Source organism: Centrocercus urophasianus, unplaced genomic scaffold (assembly GCF_019232065.1).
Source record: "Centrocercus urophasianus isolate 14NV4802_14NV808 unplaced genomic scaffold, USGS_Curo_1.0 seq_11, whole genome shotgun sequence".
NCBI classification, from domain to species: domain Eukaryota; kingdom Metazoa; phylum Chordata; class Aves; order Galliformes; family Phasianidae; genus Centrocercus; species Centrocercus urophasianus.
This window is the reverse complement of record NW_024884253.1, coordinates 62,399,620-62,413,948: the sequence shown is the minus strand read 5'-3', so window position 1 is coordinate 62,413,948 and position 14,329 is coordinate 62,399,620. Positions and strand designations below refer to the sequence as shown.

The 14,329-nt window shown below is 38.9% G+C and overlaps 1 protein-coding gene across 2 annotated transcripts in view; it reads right to left on the bottom strand.

The window, feature by feature from the left end:
* Window positions 1-14,329, bottom strand: part of LOC122155263 (band 4.1-like protein 4B) — a 69,518-nt gene that overhangs the window by 37,043 nt on the left and 18,146 nt on the right. For both annotated transcript variants that reach the window (XM_042809102.1, XM_042809103.1), the window contains exon 4: window positions 8,307-8,374. In XM_042809102.1, coding sequence (XP_042665036.1) covers window positions 8,307-8,374 — 68 coding nt within the window. The remainder of the gene's footprint in view (window positions 1-8,306; window positions 8,375-14,329) is intronic.

Sequence of the window (14,329 nt, the reverse complement as noted above, 5' to 3'; positions counted from 1 at the left end):
TGTGCAGTAAATTCTGCAAGTCCGAACAAAACCTGAAATGTTGGAGTTCAAGATAACATAGACTTCAAAGAAAAAAAAAAAAGTGCAATATATTATAATTCCTTTATAAAGTTCAATTTCAGTGTCATTAATTCATAAGTATCCTTTTCTCTCATAACAGTAACTAGCCACCCCAGCACAAAAATGAAGGCACTGAACTAAGATGGAGTTACTTAGGACTTGGCACCTCACATAGAAACATATCACCTCCTGGTGAGAATGACATTATCAGGACTGATGTCAGCATGCAGCACTAGCTACCTCTGCACCGAAAGCCCCAGCACAGCATGCCTTGCTGAGCCAACTAAGTCCTAAAGAAAGACCCCCAAAACAGAGCTGCTGAGAAATTCAAAAAAGCAGACTTCAACAGAGCCACAGAGATCAAAATTCTAAGACAAGAGGCAGAGGTCAACAGTTCCATGGTTTGCAAGGATACAACCACCTGCATAAAAGTTGACTTGTATTTGCATGCCAATTTATGGGAAAAATAAAATACTGGTTGATTTTTGCCTTCACAGATTCCTTTGAGTAGTAACATCATTGTGAAATCTTGAGGAGAAAAAAGAAGGAAAAACGAAACGAGGAGAAGTATTTGATAGATGCCTTCTCTTATGTATCAGTGATGTAGCTTAAAAGGTAAAGCAAGCACATAAACCAATCTTTTCTCAGACTGCCCTCTAAGGGTTTCATAGTTGTTTCTTTTCCAAAAGATATGGCCATCTGAAGCTAAGAATATGCGTCCCTTCACTCTGACAGGCCAGCTTTTTCCAGAAGAAATGTTTAGCCCCCAAGAAGATTATCTGGACATTTGAAAGCTATTGCCAGAATCACATTTTCAGAATAAAGTTGTGGGTTTTTTTTGTTTTTTTTTTTCTTATAGCTTAACTGGGGTATTTCACCAATTTTGCCTCAGCTGGAAGGTCTGAGTACTACTCCTTTATCTGTAGTTCTGAGATAAAGAATGTAATTCATCATCTTCTGACTTCAGGCAACAAGACAGAGGTCTTTAACATCAGCAGTGAAGTCAAAATACATACGTAGATGTCCTATCTGCAGTCATTAATGCAGACTGGCAGGGAAATGGTATGCAAGAATTCCATTTGAATTATGAAATTGATGCAGAAATCACTGGTTAAGCATCCTTGTTCTGTCTTGAAAAACATCAGAGTAGATGATCCATTAAGATTGTCCACTGGAGTGAGACTAAGGTGATATGCATTTAGCTATTTCGTTTGGGTTTGGTAAAGCTGGTTGAAAGTTATGTTAGAAAATGACTTTTTTTTTTTTTTTTTTTTTTTTTTTTAAGAGGAAGGCTTAATGAAAAATCAGCTTTTGATTTCTTTAAGAAAAAGTCAACATATATATAACATGTTTAGTTTTCCAAAAGCATTTCATAATACATTTAGAAGGAGATATTTATTTATAAATTAAAAAAAAATAAATTCAACTCTGCCTCATTGAATTAAGTCTGTTGTGATTCTATGGAAAAAAAACCCACTTGTATTCACTGAAGTCCATGTCAGGGAGACCAAGCACATAATTTTTTTTATCATCTTCAATGTTGGCTGAAGTGTTCTTTTGTACACACCTATTAGTTCAGGGAAATGAATTCTTTGACTTGATAGAAGTTGCCCATAATGGTCCAGGTGATTTGCATACTCTTAGCTTCCAAATGCCAACATGGACATCATCTTCCACAGCTCTCACTGGATGACCTAGAACTTCAGCTCTGTGATGCTTAGAAACTACCTACTTAGAAACTACCCATGGTCAAAGCCCTGGACTACAGATCTGAAGTCATTTGACAGTTTTGTAAGATTTGTTCTTAGATACAGTGACCAACAGAGCTCTGTGGATCACAGCTTGTCTATGAAATTCCTAAATGAAATTTGGGTTTTGGGTCTTGAAGTCTTGAATAGAAAAGGAAAAGCAGGAAGGGAAAAGCACAAGAAGGCCCCAAATAGTTGGTGTGACATATTGCCTTTGATGATACATTTATACATACGGTTTATGTAAGAGCTATCATCTTTTCAGTAAGAAATGGTGTAGGACATAGCCATGTCACGCTGAAAAGCAGCTAATCTCATAGCCTAGTACACATCAGAAGCATAAGCCATTGCAGAGAAATCTCATTCTGACAATTTGCATGAGCAAAGCTTCCCCTGCTCTGAAGAGTGCTTAAGACTACTCCTCTTCATTCATCTGTAGCTTGTACAACTTGATTTAATTTAATATTTTCCACCCTTCTTTTCCGGTGCGCAGCATCATCAAGCTGTGAGATAACATTTAATTTTATATTACATGTTGAGCAGCTTCTAATGTAATTAGTCTTAATGTAACAGTGTAATTTGGTTTTGGATTGAAAGATTTACAAAGAAAATTGGAATAAATGAATGCACAAAGCACCAGCTGGTGCTTATACCTACTCCCACAATCCTATGCAATCGTATGAAAGATGAGATAATTTGGATAACAAGGATCAACAAAGAGTGGTGCAGCAGTTGGCCTAAACAGAAAGAAATCCACAGACAAATCCTGAACCATGTGGGATGTAAAGCATGCCAGAGCTGGTAACAATCCAAAAGCACGTTATAAGGGAAAACAAACACTGCAGTCCATAAATGTACCACATGGAGCACAGTAGCAAATCACAACAGTGACAACAACTGTCGTAACTGATCAGAAAATGAGAGGACTTCAGATGAAGGCGGCTCTTTGCTGACAACTTGGGCATCTACCTCAGAAATACAGGAACTTGCATTTAAATGTGTGATCAGCAATTTGCATGAGTAATTTGCTGCATAATCTTCAACTTTATAGGATTTCAAAATTCAGCAATACAAAATCACAGCTGACCTGATCTTGTGTTAGGGATGGACCTGTTTCAAGCTGTTTTGAGCAGCTCTTGAAGACCTTCAACCATATCACCAGAAACGTAACGTCTCTAAACTTTCCTGAACTACAGGTAACCATGAAAGAAAAGCACATTATCAGCAAATTTGTCACCGGGATTCACATCTTACACATTTGACTTCAACTGCTTATCAAACTTTACTCAACTTCAGGTATCCTTTAACATTTTCACTGGCATGACCCAAGATGAAAGTTAGGCTTGGTAAACAGGCTACACATGATGGGAGCTGGTATTCTGATCTGTTCCAAAGTATCAGCAGTTCCTAATTCCATACTAAATCAGCCTAATTCTCCACACGCTGAAATTCCTGAAATGAGTGCACCAGAGTGATACCAGGAATTATATTTAGCTATTTGAAGAAGAGAACAAAACAAGAGGTACGTAGACCTTTAAGTTAAATATAGCCAATCTCAGTGTATATGAATGTGTGCATATACACTCACACATACACACTATAGGTGTATCCAGGTGGTCATAGCCAGACAGAAAAATAGATACTTAAAAGAGTTTTCGGGAGAGGTTCACGCACAGACATTGGGGAAGTTGTATGGATTGTTCTTCTGTCTGGCAAAACACTGAACAAGGAGAGGAATCACAAAAGGAATTCTCCTGATGAGGTTCTGTGAGTAGTCATATGTTTATTGCATTTAACAGATCAAGTAGGCTGGCAATTAAGCAGAAATTTTATCAAAAGGAAGTTCAGGACGTTATCTGTCTAGCAGCCCATCCTTTCACTATGAAGTAGGTGAGGTTTATAAAAAGGTGAAGAGGTGACTATGTGATTCACATTGCCTTGATAATGTTGCAGTTGAGAAATCTCACAAGATGGGACAGGCTCTGATCAGGAGGAAAGAGTGACCTGAGATAGCAATCAAGTGCATGACAACAATTTTTACATTTTCTGCAATATTTAGATACATTATACAAACTTTCTGGCAGACAGCCTGAACCCTGATCAGTCAAGGCTAAAAGAATCAAATAATAAAATCCAAATGGAGGAAGGTGATAAGAACCTTTCCAAAACTATACATAAGAACCTGCAGTAGTCTCTGACCTGAATTACGTTAGATATCAGAAAGTTCTCCCTGAGCTCTTCTCCTTCAATCTGGACACTGAGTTAGGTGGCAGAGTGCAGGGAATTTTCCAACAGAAAGGCAATACCTTTGATACTTCCTCAAAATCCCTTCTGGTCCAATCAATATAATGACAGATCCTTCTCTCATGAAACTAAAGAAGAAAATGTTCTGTCAGAAAGACTTTTTTAGCTCTCATGGAAGACAAATTCCTCGTGTTGGTACATGAAAGGGACTGACAGGATCCTTGCTTCCCTTCACCTGGGGAGCTGCACATTGGGCCCTTCCCATAGGGTGTTGTTCTCTAAACGACTTTTCCAAATTGCCGAATTTCTAAGAGCATACAAAAACTACCACAGCTTCTTCTTAGCCTTCCCAGTTCTATGGAGTAAATGAAGCCAGAGAACATGAGCAGGAAGCATTAATTTGCAACTTCTCATCAAATTTGCTCCAGACTTGAAGGATTAAAATGAGATTGTACTTAACTCTCATATACAAGACATCTCAAAAGAACTATTAAAAAAAAAAAAAACAAAAAACCAACTGCAAAGTGACTGGCACAGCTAATTCCATACTAGACCAGTGTTCACACAAGCATATTTTTGCAACCTGCTCTAAGAAAACCTTCCTCACTATGCAAGGTGGTAATTGCAAGCTAGCTGAATTTCTTCCTGAATTGATATAGGCAGTATATAAAATAAAATATGCAAGGGCATAAATAAATAACCTGTTTTTCCAGGTATTTTTTTCTTTTATGTAACATGGCATAATGCTCTGCCTTGCTCAAATTTCTTATGTTCCAGCTGTATTTCACTTTATGTATTATTTGGGTGTTGATGAAAACATGTGCTTTCAAGTCTGTTGCAACAGACCTGTAACAAGGACAATTCTAACTTTTCTTAGCAGGATTTCTGTGCCTTATCAAGATAACTCAAAGCTCCCTTATTTAGTCTCCTTTTGAAATTCCTCTCGTATTCATTGCTCTCATTTGACTTTTTTCAACTGAGGGTTCTGTCATGTGCAGCATGGATGGATCCAGCTAAAGCACTGCCACTGCTGTGGCATATCTGCTGCCCTGCTTTTCATCAGCAAAGCAAAAAGCAGCAGAGTCAGCAAAGGAGATGCATGACTATGTTTCAATTCATAGTGTGCTATTTTGGCCTCAATTGCAGAATGAAGAGGGCATAAGCTGGGACACTGTAGCATGTATTGGGTTGACTGAGCCACCAGCTTTTCCCTCACTGAATGGGAACCAGCAACTAGAAGAGTTTGGGGAAAAAAAAAAAAAAAAAAAAAAAATTCCAAAGGAGAGAGCCATAAAAACAAGTAGCTTCCAGAAGTAGGAAGGAGAGAGGACTATACCATTCTGTGGACCCACATCTTCCTGAGCCTTAATGTGATGTCTACATGTTAGGTATTACAAGGAAAATTAGGAGATACATGTTCTATTTCCAGCCTGTGCATCTACTGACAGAATGAATTTCATAAGCCTTGTCCTCCTGAAACTGGTAAAACTACTGCCATTTCAACATCAGGCATGTTTCTTTTTCTGCCCATATGTGATGACCTTGGTATGGAAGGATATGCAGCTTTCCAACAGACACAGAACAAGGGTGAATAAGCCAACAGATACACGATGGCTTAGCATAAGCACAACATTTTACACCCTTCTGACGCAGTGCCCAACAAAATGACTGGAGACCTGCTTGTAGCAAAAATGGTTATTCCACCCATATACATGAGTAATTGCTAGATGAACCAGAACTAATTCCATGAAGAACTATGGCAATTGTTAGTCAAATTGAGTTTGCCATGGCAGATGCTAAAATAATTGCTCAGGGGGATTGCAGGCCATATCTAAGCAGTTAAATCATTACAAGTGGAATCTTTAGACTGGCAATGGGTGAGAGAACAAGGTAGTAGCAAAGAGAGCATCATTTTTTAATCAAACAAAACTGCCCTTCTTCCTCACGTTCTGCTCCCTCTCTATATGAAGAATTCAACATTTTCACAGATGTTGTCTATAGGCACAGACACACACAAGAATGTCCTCAAGGGTACCTGCATGGAAATCATGTTTCTTGAAGAGGGCTGTTTTACAAAGGATATTTATATCTTTCTCAAATAATGCACTGAAAACTTCCTAGGTGACTTGTCTAGCTAGTACTAACTGACCCTTGCCCATACTCGCATGCAATTCTTAGCAAAGCAGTCTCTTTTTTGTCTATCCAAGTCTTCAAAACAGAGATTACATAGGACATTGTTGGCAAATAGGTCACACACACTGGCTGTATGCAGGCACGTGCATGTCCTTGCAGAACAGGGAGCCAATTGAATGAGAAAGAGAATTGGTTAGGCAATGTATTTTGTTTGCATTATTCTTCAGATTATGAATGCAGGCTGTTAAAATGAGTCTGTTTCTGAGCATTGATTACTTGTATATTTGCACCTCCAGAACACAGGCGCAAAGCAATAAAACAATACAATTTCATTTGTCACAACTGACTGTGGAGGAAATAATGCTTGACATAAACTAGATACAAATATTAGACACGTCTACACCAGACTGCTGCATACTGAGACCTTCCGAGTTGTTGTTATGAGCTCATAAACTTGGATATACGCAAAAGAAAAAAGCAAAATGAGCTTTGCAGCCAGGTTGCCAACCTTCCTTACACTGAATAGTATATCACCTCACACAGCACACAACTCATTTACAACTCAGTATGATGAAGAAGAGAATCTATCACAAAATGGGAAATAGAAAGGTCTTCCTCTTCTATGTTATGCAGAAGGTCAACAAAGGTCAGTTAGGAAAACAAATCTTTAGTTGTCATCCGAACCAGGTCCTCCCAAACTTCTTCTGGAACTGACAGCAATTCAGCAAAAGGTGTTCATGGTAAAGACAATGAGTGAAACTCATTTCTATTAAACAAAGGAACAAGTCACTGCGTAACATACACAAATAATTTTCTCATGGGAATCTAAGAAAACGTTGTAGTGGCCTAAAAATGGCAGTGGTAGAGAAGAATGAGAGTTTTGAAATACCAACTAGACTTTGCAGACCCGTGGACAAGCAATTAGGAAAATCACTGCTTGCCAGGTTCTTCTTGTGTACCCTCCTGCCTCAGCACTGCCAACTATCCTCACCATCCTTCTCTCTGTAGCTGCTTTTACTACGCAAATGTAGCATCTCTGCCAGTACAAACTGATCAGAAAGCAATTTTTGAATGAAATGTTTTTGGAAGACTTGCTAATTTATCACCTTCTAGGAAGGGTACACACTTGAAAAAAAAAGGTTGGCACATTTTCACCATTTTGTTCTGAGTTCAAAATAACTTATTTTGTCAAACGTAATTCATTAGCTCACTCAGCCTTTCCTATAGGACGCTAAAATGCCTTTTAGTTGCAAAAGTCAACACTAGAAATTTACAGTTTTAAAAAATGAGATAACTAGTACTTGGAGATATATAGTACATATACATAAACATATATATACAGCATGTGCATCAGCATAATCAGCTGATTAACAGTGATGATTGCAATGATAGAAATCCATACCTGACACTAACGATGTCCAAAGTGATGGCACTACCATACATTTAGATGGGGGCAATTTCCAAATACCTTTGCTGTAACCTCCACTCTAATCAACCACTGAAAGACAGCACACTGTGCTATTCAAGTAATATTTAAATAAAATAAATAAGCCCCCTCCATCCAAAGAAGGAAGATGGATATCCCCTACAAATAGAAAAAAACATAATATCCAAAGTAGTCACTCCTGCCTGACATAAGCAAATGAGTCACTATTTTGACTCTTTTTTTTTATTTTTATTATTTATTCTTTTCAACTAGAATACCTGCAGAAGTCAGAAAGAAAAACAAACACAAAGATATTCTATCTTGGATGCTTAATACTTCTCTAATCCAAAGCCTATAAACATTGACATTGTTGCGTAAGCTTTTCCATACTTAAAAAAATCACTAGACTTGATTTTTTATTAACCTTGCTCTTATCAATTGTTTGAATATTGATACTCATCTTGACTTTTAGAATTGAGATTTTATTGATTCTTCAGCTACATCTGATTCTCATGAAAAAGATAAGGCCCTTTCTGTTAGACATCTTCTCCTTGGGTCATTGCTTGATGAACTTAGGAACTTTACACAGCAACTTGGGTATGAGTAAATGGACTTCTTGAGTCCAATAAAGATTGGAAAATGGCTTACTAAATCATGTATTTATTTGATTTCCCTACGGACAAGAAGCAACAGACCTTACATTAGGGTCCTGCAGGCTGGAGGTCTTACTGGGATTTACAAAAGAGGTCTCTTCTTTCACAGCCTGTTAAAAGAAGGAGTTGAAGTTTAGTACAACGTCCATAAACTTAGGATTATATATGTTTTCTTTAAAATATTCCTGTAGGTACCTCATAAAACCGCAACGACCAAATGTCTCCTCTGCCCAGAATAAAAAGCATAGATATTTTTTAATCATCATCAAACACTGAGATTCACTGTGATGAGCTACAATGGACAATAAAGAGAGCAACAGTGATAGGAAGATATTGGGTAGGGATAAAGGAGGGGAAGCAAAGGAACACAGATATTTATGTTTCCCCCAGAAAGCAGAAATAATAAAAATCAATCCAGGCAAACATGCTGATATTTGAGTTGTTCTTTCAATTGGAGTAAAATAAATATTTACATAGTCTAATCAAAACCACGTCAACTCAACAGCTTTTCATTCAGTCGTTAGAAAAATATACTGAAAAAAATGAGATCCCCTACAAATAATCACTCTGCACATGCAGTTCACAGAAAATCTCACCCATTACCGCTCTCTGCTAAATTACAGCATTCTCTGTCCTTCATATCATTTGTCTATAGAGTAGAAAATACTAACACTGCAAAATGACTTACATGGAAATTGCTTGATTACCCAGGAAACACCCAGTTCAGGCAGGTGTTAGTAGATTATACTCTTCAACTGAGACGCAGGGTTCCACAATCCATGTGTAAATGCCCATTTCAGGGCAACACTGCACCCTTCTATAGAAAATACCGGCTGAAGACACAGGAGTATCTCAAAATCAGTAATGGACTTGGCAGGCTCTGACATTTCCATTCTGCTAAATGGATAGATGGAGCTGATGCAGGTCTACAGCAGAGTGATTCTTCAGTGCTCAACATGTGAACCATAATAATTTGAGGGCACCGGTGGAGATCAAATTGCATTAAATGTGTCGGTCTCATTCTTAAACAGAGCTCAATAAGGATGAGACAGGTTCCTTCAAATCAGATCAAAGGATTTTACAGGCATATAAAAAATTGTAAATTTGACAAGACGTTCCATTCAATGCATTCAATTTGAGGGTGCTCATAAGAAAAAAAAGAAAAAAGGAAATTAAGGCCTGAGTTTCTTCTATACCTCAGTAGTAAACTAAAAAACATCAGAAGTGATGCTCAGTGCTTGGGGAAATCACCCAAGTCGTGATAGTTCTAGGTTAGTTTCCCCCTTGTGCCAGAGTGAACAAGCCCCCATTGCCACTTGGCAGTTCACTATCAGAGCATCAGCCATGGTGGGCACACGTGGTACACGCTTCTACACGCAATTACCTATAAGGTCCATTAAATCTGGAAGCCTGGTAGAAAGTGAATTCATTCCTGGGACTGCCCCAGTGCAGGCAAATACCAGAGGTGATGAGCTAGGCAGTATTTTGACTTAAGGCTCTCCTCAGCCCTTCCCTTTAGGGTTGTTGCACCTTGTATCTTAATATTGAAACCATCACTGACATAGTCAGCAGGTCTGTCCCTCTCCTGAGGGTCTGGTTTGCACAGATGAAGCTACTCTATGGATAGTTTACACAAAGGATAACAGGACCAGCAGCAGGCACAGGTTCAACATGGCTAGAAGTTTCTTAAGTGCCCTGCAAATGCTCTAAATCATAACGAGCCAGATAAAGGGGAGACATATCACACCTTCACCACACCACTGTAGCACAGCCACCAGATGTTTTACAGCTGAAGTTTTCAGTGAATTAGCATCATGCCATGAATAATTTCAGAACCAGAAGTGTTATTTTTTAATTTAGAGAAATTTGTAATCATAATAAATTCAACTCAGTTCTAGAAACCCCTTTTTTTTTTTCTGCTGATTTCCTAGTAGCTCTGTCTAGCCTAGTATTTAGTCACAATCCAGTGCTTTCTTGAAAGGAATTTTTTTTTAAATTTTTTTTAGGAATTGAGAGAAAGCATTGAAAATCACTCTTTGTTGACACAGAAGAGCATTGAAGTATTTTTTTCTTTGTTCTGCAGAAATTATAATGCTTTTTATAAAGCTGTCGGGTTTCTGAAAGCTGTAAGCATGAATCCACACATCAGAAACTTAATACACAGCGTCTTCTTTCACACTGATGTCTTAGCAACATTCTATTGTTAAGCCTGACAAACCAGCTGTTTATGATGTGTCAAATTGGCTACCTTTTAAAACTGTTATTTTTACTTTATTCCAATTTTCACCAAATTAATTGAAATGCATTTTGAGATGCTCTTGAACACAACAATAAAAAGAAAACATGGGGGTGAAGGATGCAAGGCAGGGGCTGCGACCAAGATCAAAATGATTAAAATTCTGCCTACATAAACACCATAAGATCTCATTAGCCAGTTGAGAGGGCTTCATTGTATTATTCCCTAACAACTGCCCTTGGTTTCTTATGTGTTCTGTGGCTACATTACCATCTTCTTTTGACTTCTCTGCAAAAGTAGGTTAAGCCTATTTCTCAAGAAGCAGTATAGTCGTAAGCAGCATGATCAACGCTCTGAGAAACATCCTTTGTATTAATTTTCTTTATTATTACTTGTACCCCAGAGAACAAAAGAGACTTGGGTACCTACAAATAAATACTGTAGATTAGCAGGTAAGTAATCCCACTAAACTGGGCGGGGGGAAAGGGAGTACATGAAGAAATGGAGGCTCCTGCTGAGCCTCAGGTGGTGCAGGAGTGCACTGGCAAGTGCACCTCAGTAAGGATGGGATAATTCTCCCCAGCTCTACACTTCTTCTTCTTGCCTATGCATGAATGGACACAGGAGAATGTTACAGCCATCAGCACCTATGTTTCCTTTACTTGCTTGGTTGGTCTTTTCTTGGTTTGTTTTCAGAAGGAAGTGGGTAAGTCATCAGCTGATAGCTTCCTTTGTTTTTCCTTCTAATTAGGCAAATAACACTCAGTAACTGTGCAAAGACATCCTCAGCCTTACTGTAAAGATGTGAGCATTACAACTGCACACACCATGTACATATACTCAAAAATAATCATTTATATAGAATCAGATTCACTTCATAATTAGCCAAAGAGAAGTAAGCTGGCTTTTCTAGCTACTAGACTACAAAGAAAACAAAATTAAAGGTTGACCGATACCAATCAATTCACACAGTATCACTCTCTTTTTCTCCTTTCTTATCTGCACTGGGCTACAGCAAAAATAAAGAAATAGAAAATCTTAATGTTCCACTTTCATATGCCATTAACTTTCTCAATAGCGCTAGAAACAAAAGTAAAGCATTATTTTCTCATTCTAAAGACAAGAGACATGCACGAAGAAAAATGGCATTGTACAGACTCTTTTCATAGGTAACCGCTAAGAAAATTTAGTATGAAAAGAGGAGAAAATCATTTGAGTAACAGCAAGAGCATCTTGGGTATCTCTCCTTCATCACAAGGTGAATTGCTGTGGCTCTCTCATCCCATCCAATCTGTAAAAGGAGTCACCTGAATCAGCAAAAGGACTTCGTAAAGAATCTGATCACTGCAGCCAAGAGTCAGAGTCAGGTTCTTGTTTAAGTAAGAAAAGGGTCTGAAAAGCTCTTACCATACACACCACAATTTCACAAAGTTCTCACATAGAGGAAGTAACAACACTGCTTTCATATGTTTGGAGATCTTCAAAGGTGAAGAAGCAATGGCTCTCAGTACAATGGTCTGGAAATACTTGACATTGATTGCCCTTTCTTCCTGCCTAAGGATGCCTGGGAGGTCTGATGCAGAACAGGTTTTTCAGCTCTTCATCAACATTTTTGTTATTTGTCAACCACACTGATTTTGGCTGATCTCATTAGATAATACAGGATAAGCAACACATCATTGGGAAAAACATCCTGCCAAGGTGAACCTAACTTGGTGATTTAATATGCCAAACTTACCATTTCAGGCAGAAAAACATGATGATTAGGTCTCACAGGAATGGACAGCTGTTCCTTCCCCCAGAGCAGGGCTGAGAACCATACATCTCCTGGGCCATGGTTGGCTCCCAGCACCTCACTGCAGTTAGCACCATTCACCTCATCACATACTGGCACTTACAGCCAGGAGATATAACTGACACATTGACAACATGTTGTCACAATCTTGTGATACCACTGTCATACTTGCCTCCAATATCTCAGTGAATAACTTATAGATTTCTCTTTTTCCCACATTCTGTTTATCTAAATCCTCCCTCCTCTCCTGCACCTCAGCAAAGTTACCACATCATTTCCTCAGCTCCTTCCCTATCTTCGAGGTGTCATTGCTGATACGCTTCTAACCATATATCATATATTGATCATCCTGGCCCACACACAACCAGAATCTTGTATTTTTTTTACCTAACTCTCTTCATTTTCTGTAGTCCCACTTTTAAAGTTGAGCAACCCTGTTTCCATCCAGAGATAGAAGGCAGAGAATGTGAAGAAGAGCTAATTTTGAATTCCACTGTTATGAACAATTACAAGCAACATGACGCTGCACCCACCTGTTGTTGGATCTGAGAGTCCCAGCCCAATAACTTCTCTTTCCTTAGCCTGAAAACTTCTGGAGAGTTTATTGCTCATCCAAGCAGGTGACTAATAGCAAGGGCTGCAGCAAAGCATCGTGTGCTTTAGGAGTTGTGCAGGCTTCCCCCACAGCCTGTACATCTCAGCCACAACCTGCTGTACATGCATAATTTCAGCCCTGATCTCTGCACAAAGACAGTCAAACTGTGGGGTTGCTTTTTGCTGTCAGTAAGGATGGGTAAAGGGAGGGAGAAGAAAGCAAACAGGATCTCTTTTGTGATGGAAAGAGGTTAAAAAGTCAGAAAAGCTGATGGTTTCAAGGTACTTAAGTCAACATCTAGTGAAAGCTGAGAGCTCCTCAGGGAATCCAGAAGGATTTCTTTAAGTCCTGTTATAAGAGAGACTGGTTAGATCTGAGTGTCTTCCCCTCACCTAATCTATTTTCATTCATGACCTGATTAGGGTTTGAATCCAGCGTTTGGAGCTTTATCCTTATATGGATAAAGCTCCAAAGACTCAGTTTATATAAAGACAGTGAATTATTTCTAGGAGCAATGGCAAATACACCTGGATGTTCAGGTCGACAAGTCCTTACACTTGAATCTTTCCATAAAGGGCACAGCATCACAAAAAAGGTAAGGAATCACCAAAAATGTAGCCAAGAAAGACTAGGTCTCTGAGTCATTTCAATTAATACAGCCTTTCTACTATAAACACTGCATACGTCCCAGTCTCATTTGGATTTGTAGCGACTGCTTGTATCTATATAGAGAGTACAGGCTGCAGGTTGATACCGGTACCCATGTTGACCTGAGACATTTTCTGCAGCACAGCTGAATCCTCTCCTGGATGCAGCTCGAGACAGCACGAACAACATGCACTTCTTCACGTGTTTGAAAAACTTGAAGCAAAACTGCATCATCATCACCTGTACCTGCTTCTTGGACAGAGAGGAAAGAGAGACATGGCTATTGATGCTGGTATAAAAATTTACAAGTGTATAGGCTTGGGAGGAATGACAGTGTGAGAAAGGGGCCAGAGGAGTGAATGTGCCTTTGTTTACTAAGAATCAAGGCAGGAGAATCAATTGCTGAGGAACACAGACCTGTCCAAGGAGACACTTACCAAGGGTTTCCCCTGGGGCTGATAAAGCAGAAGCAGAGAATAGAGCACTATCTTGCAGGGTTGTGTCTGGGAAGTGGAGGAGAAAACCTCAAGGAAAGAACCAGAGGGGAGGAGAATGCCTTTTCTCATCACTTTTGTCTTAACAAGCAACCCACAGTTGCAACAGGTTAGGAATACAAACACCACTTGCAGAAGATTTCTGGAACAAAGCACAAGTTCTATGCCAAAAAGAAGGAGCCCTGCTGAGATGGTTGTACATTTGCTCAGGAGCCTGCACTTAATGCCAAGAATAATTAGGATTTGTCCACACCCAAGTAGATACAAACAGCAACCAAAACCTCTTGTGCCCATGAA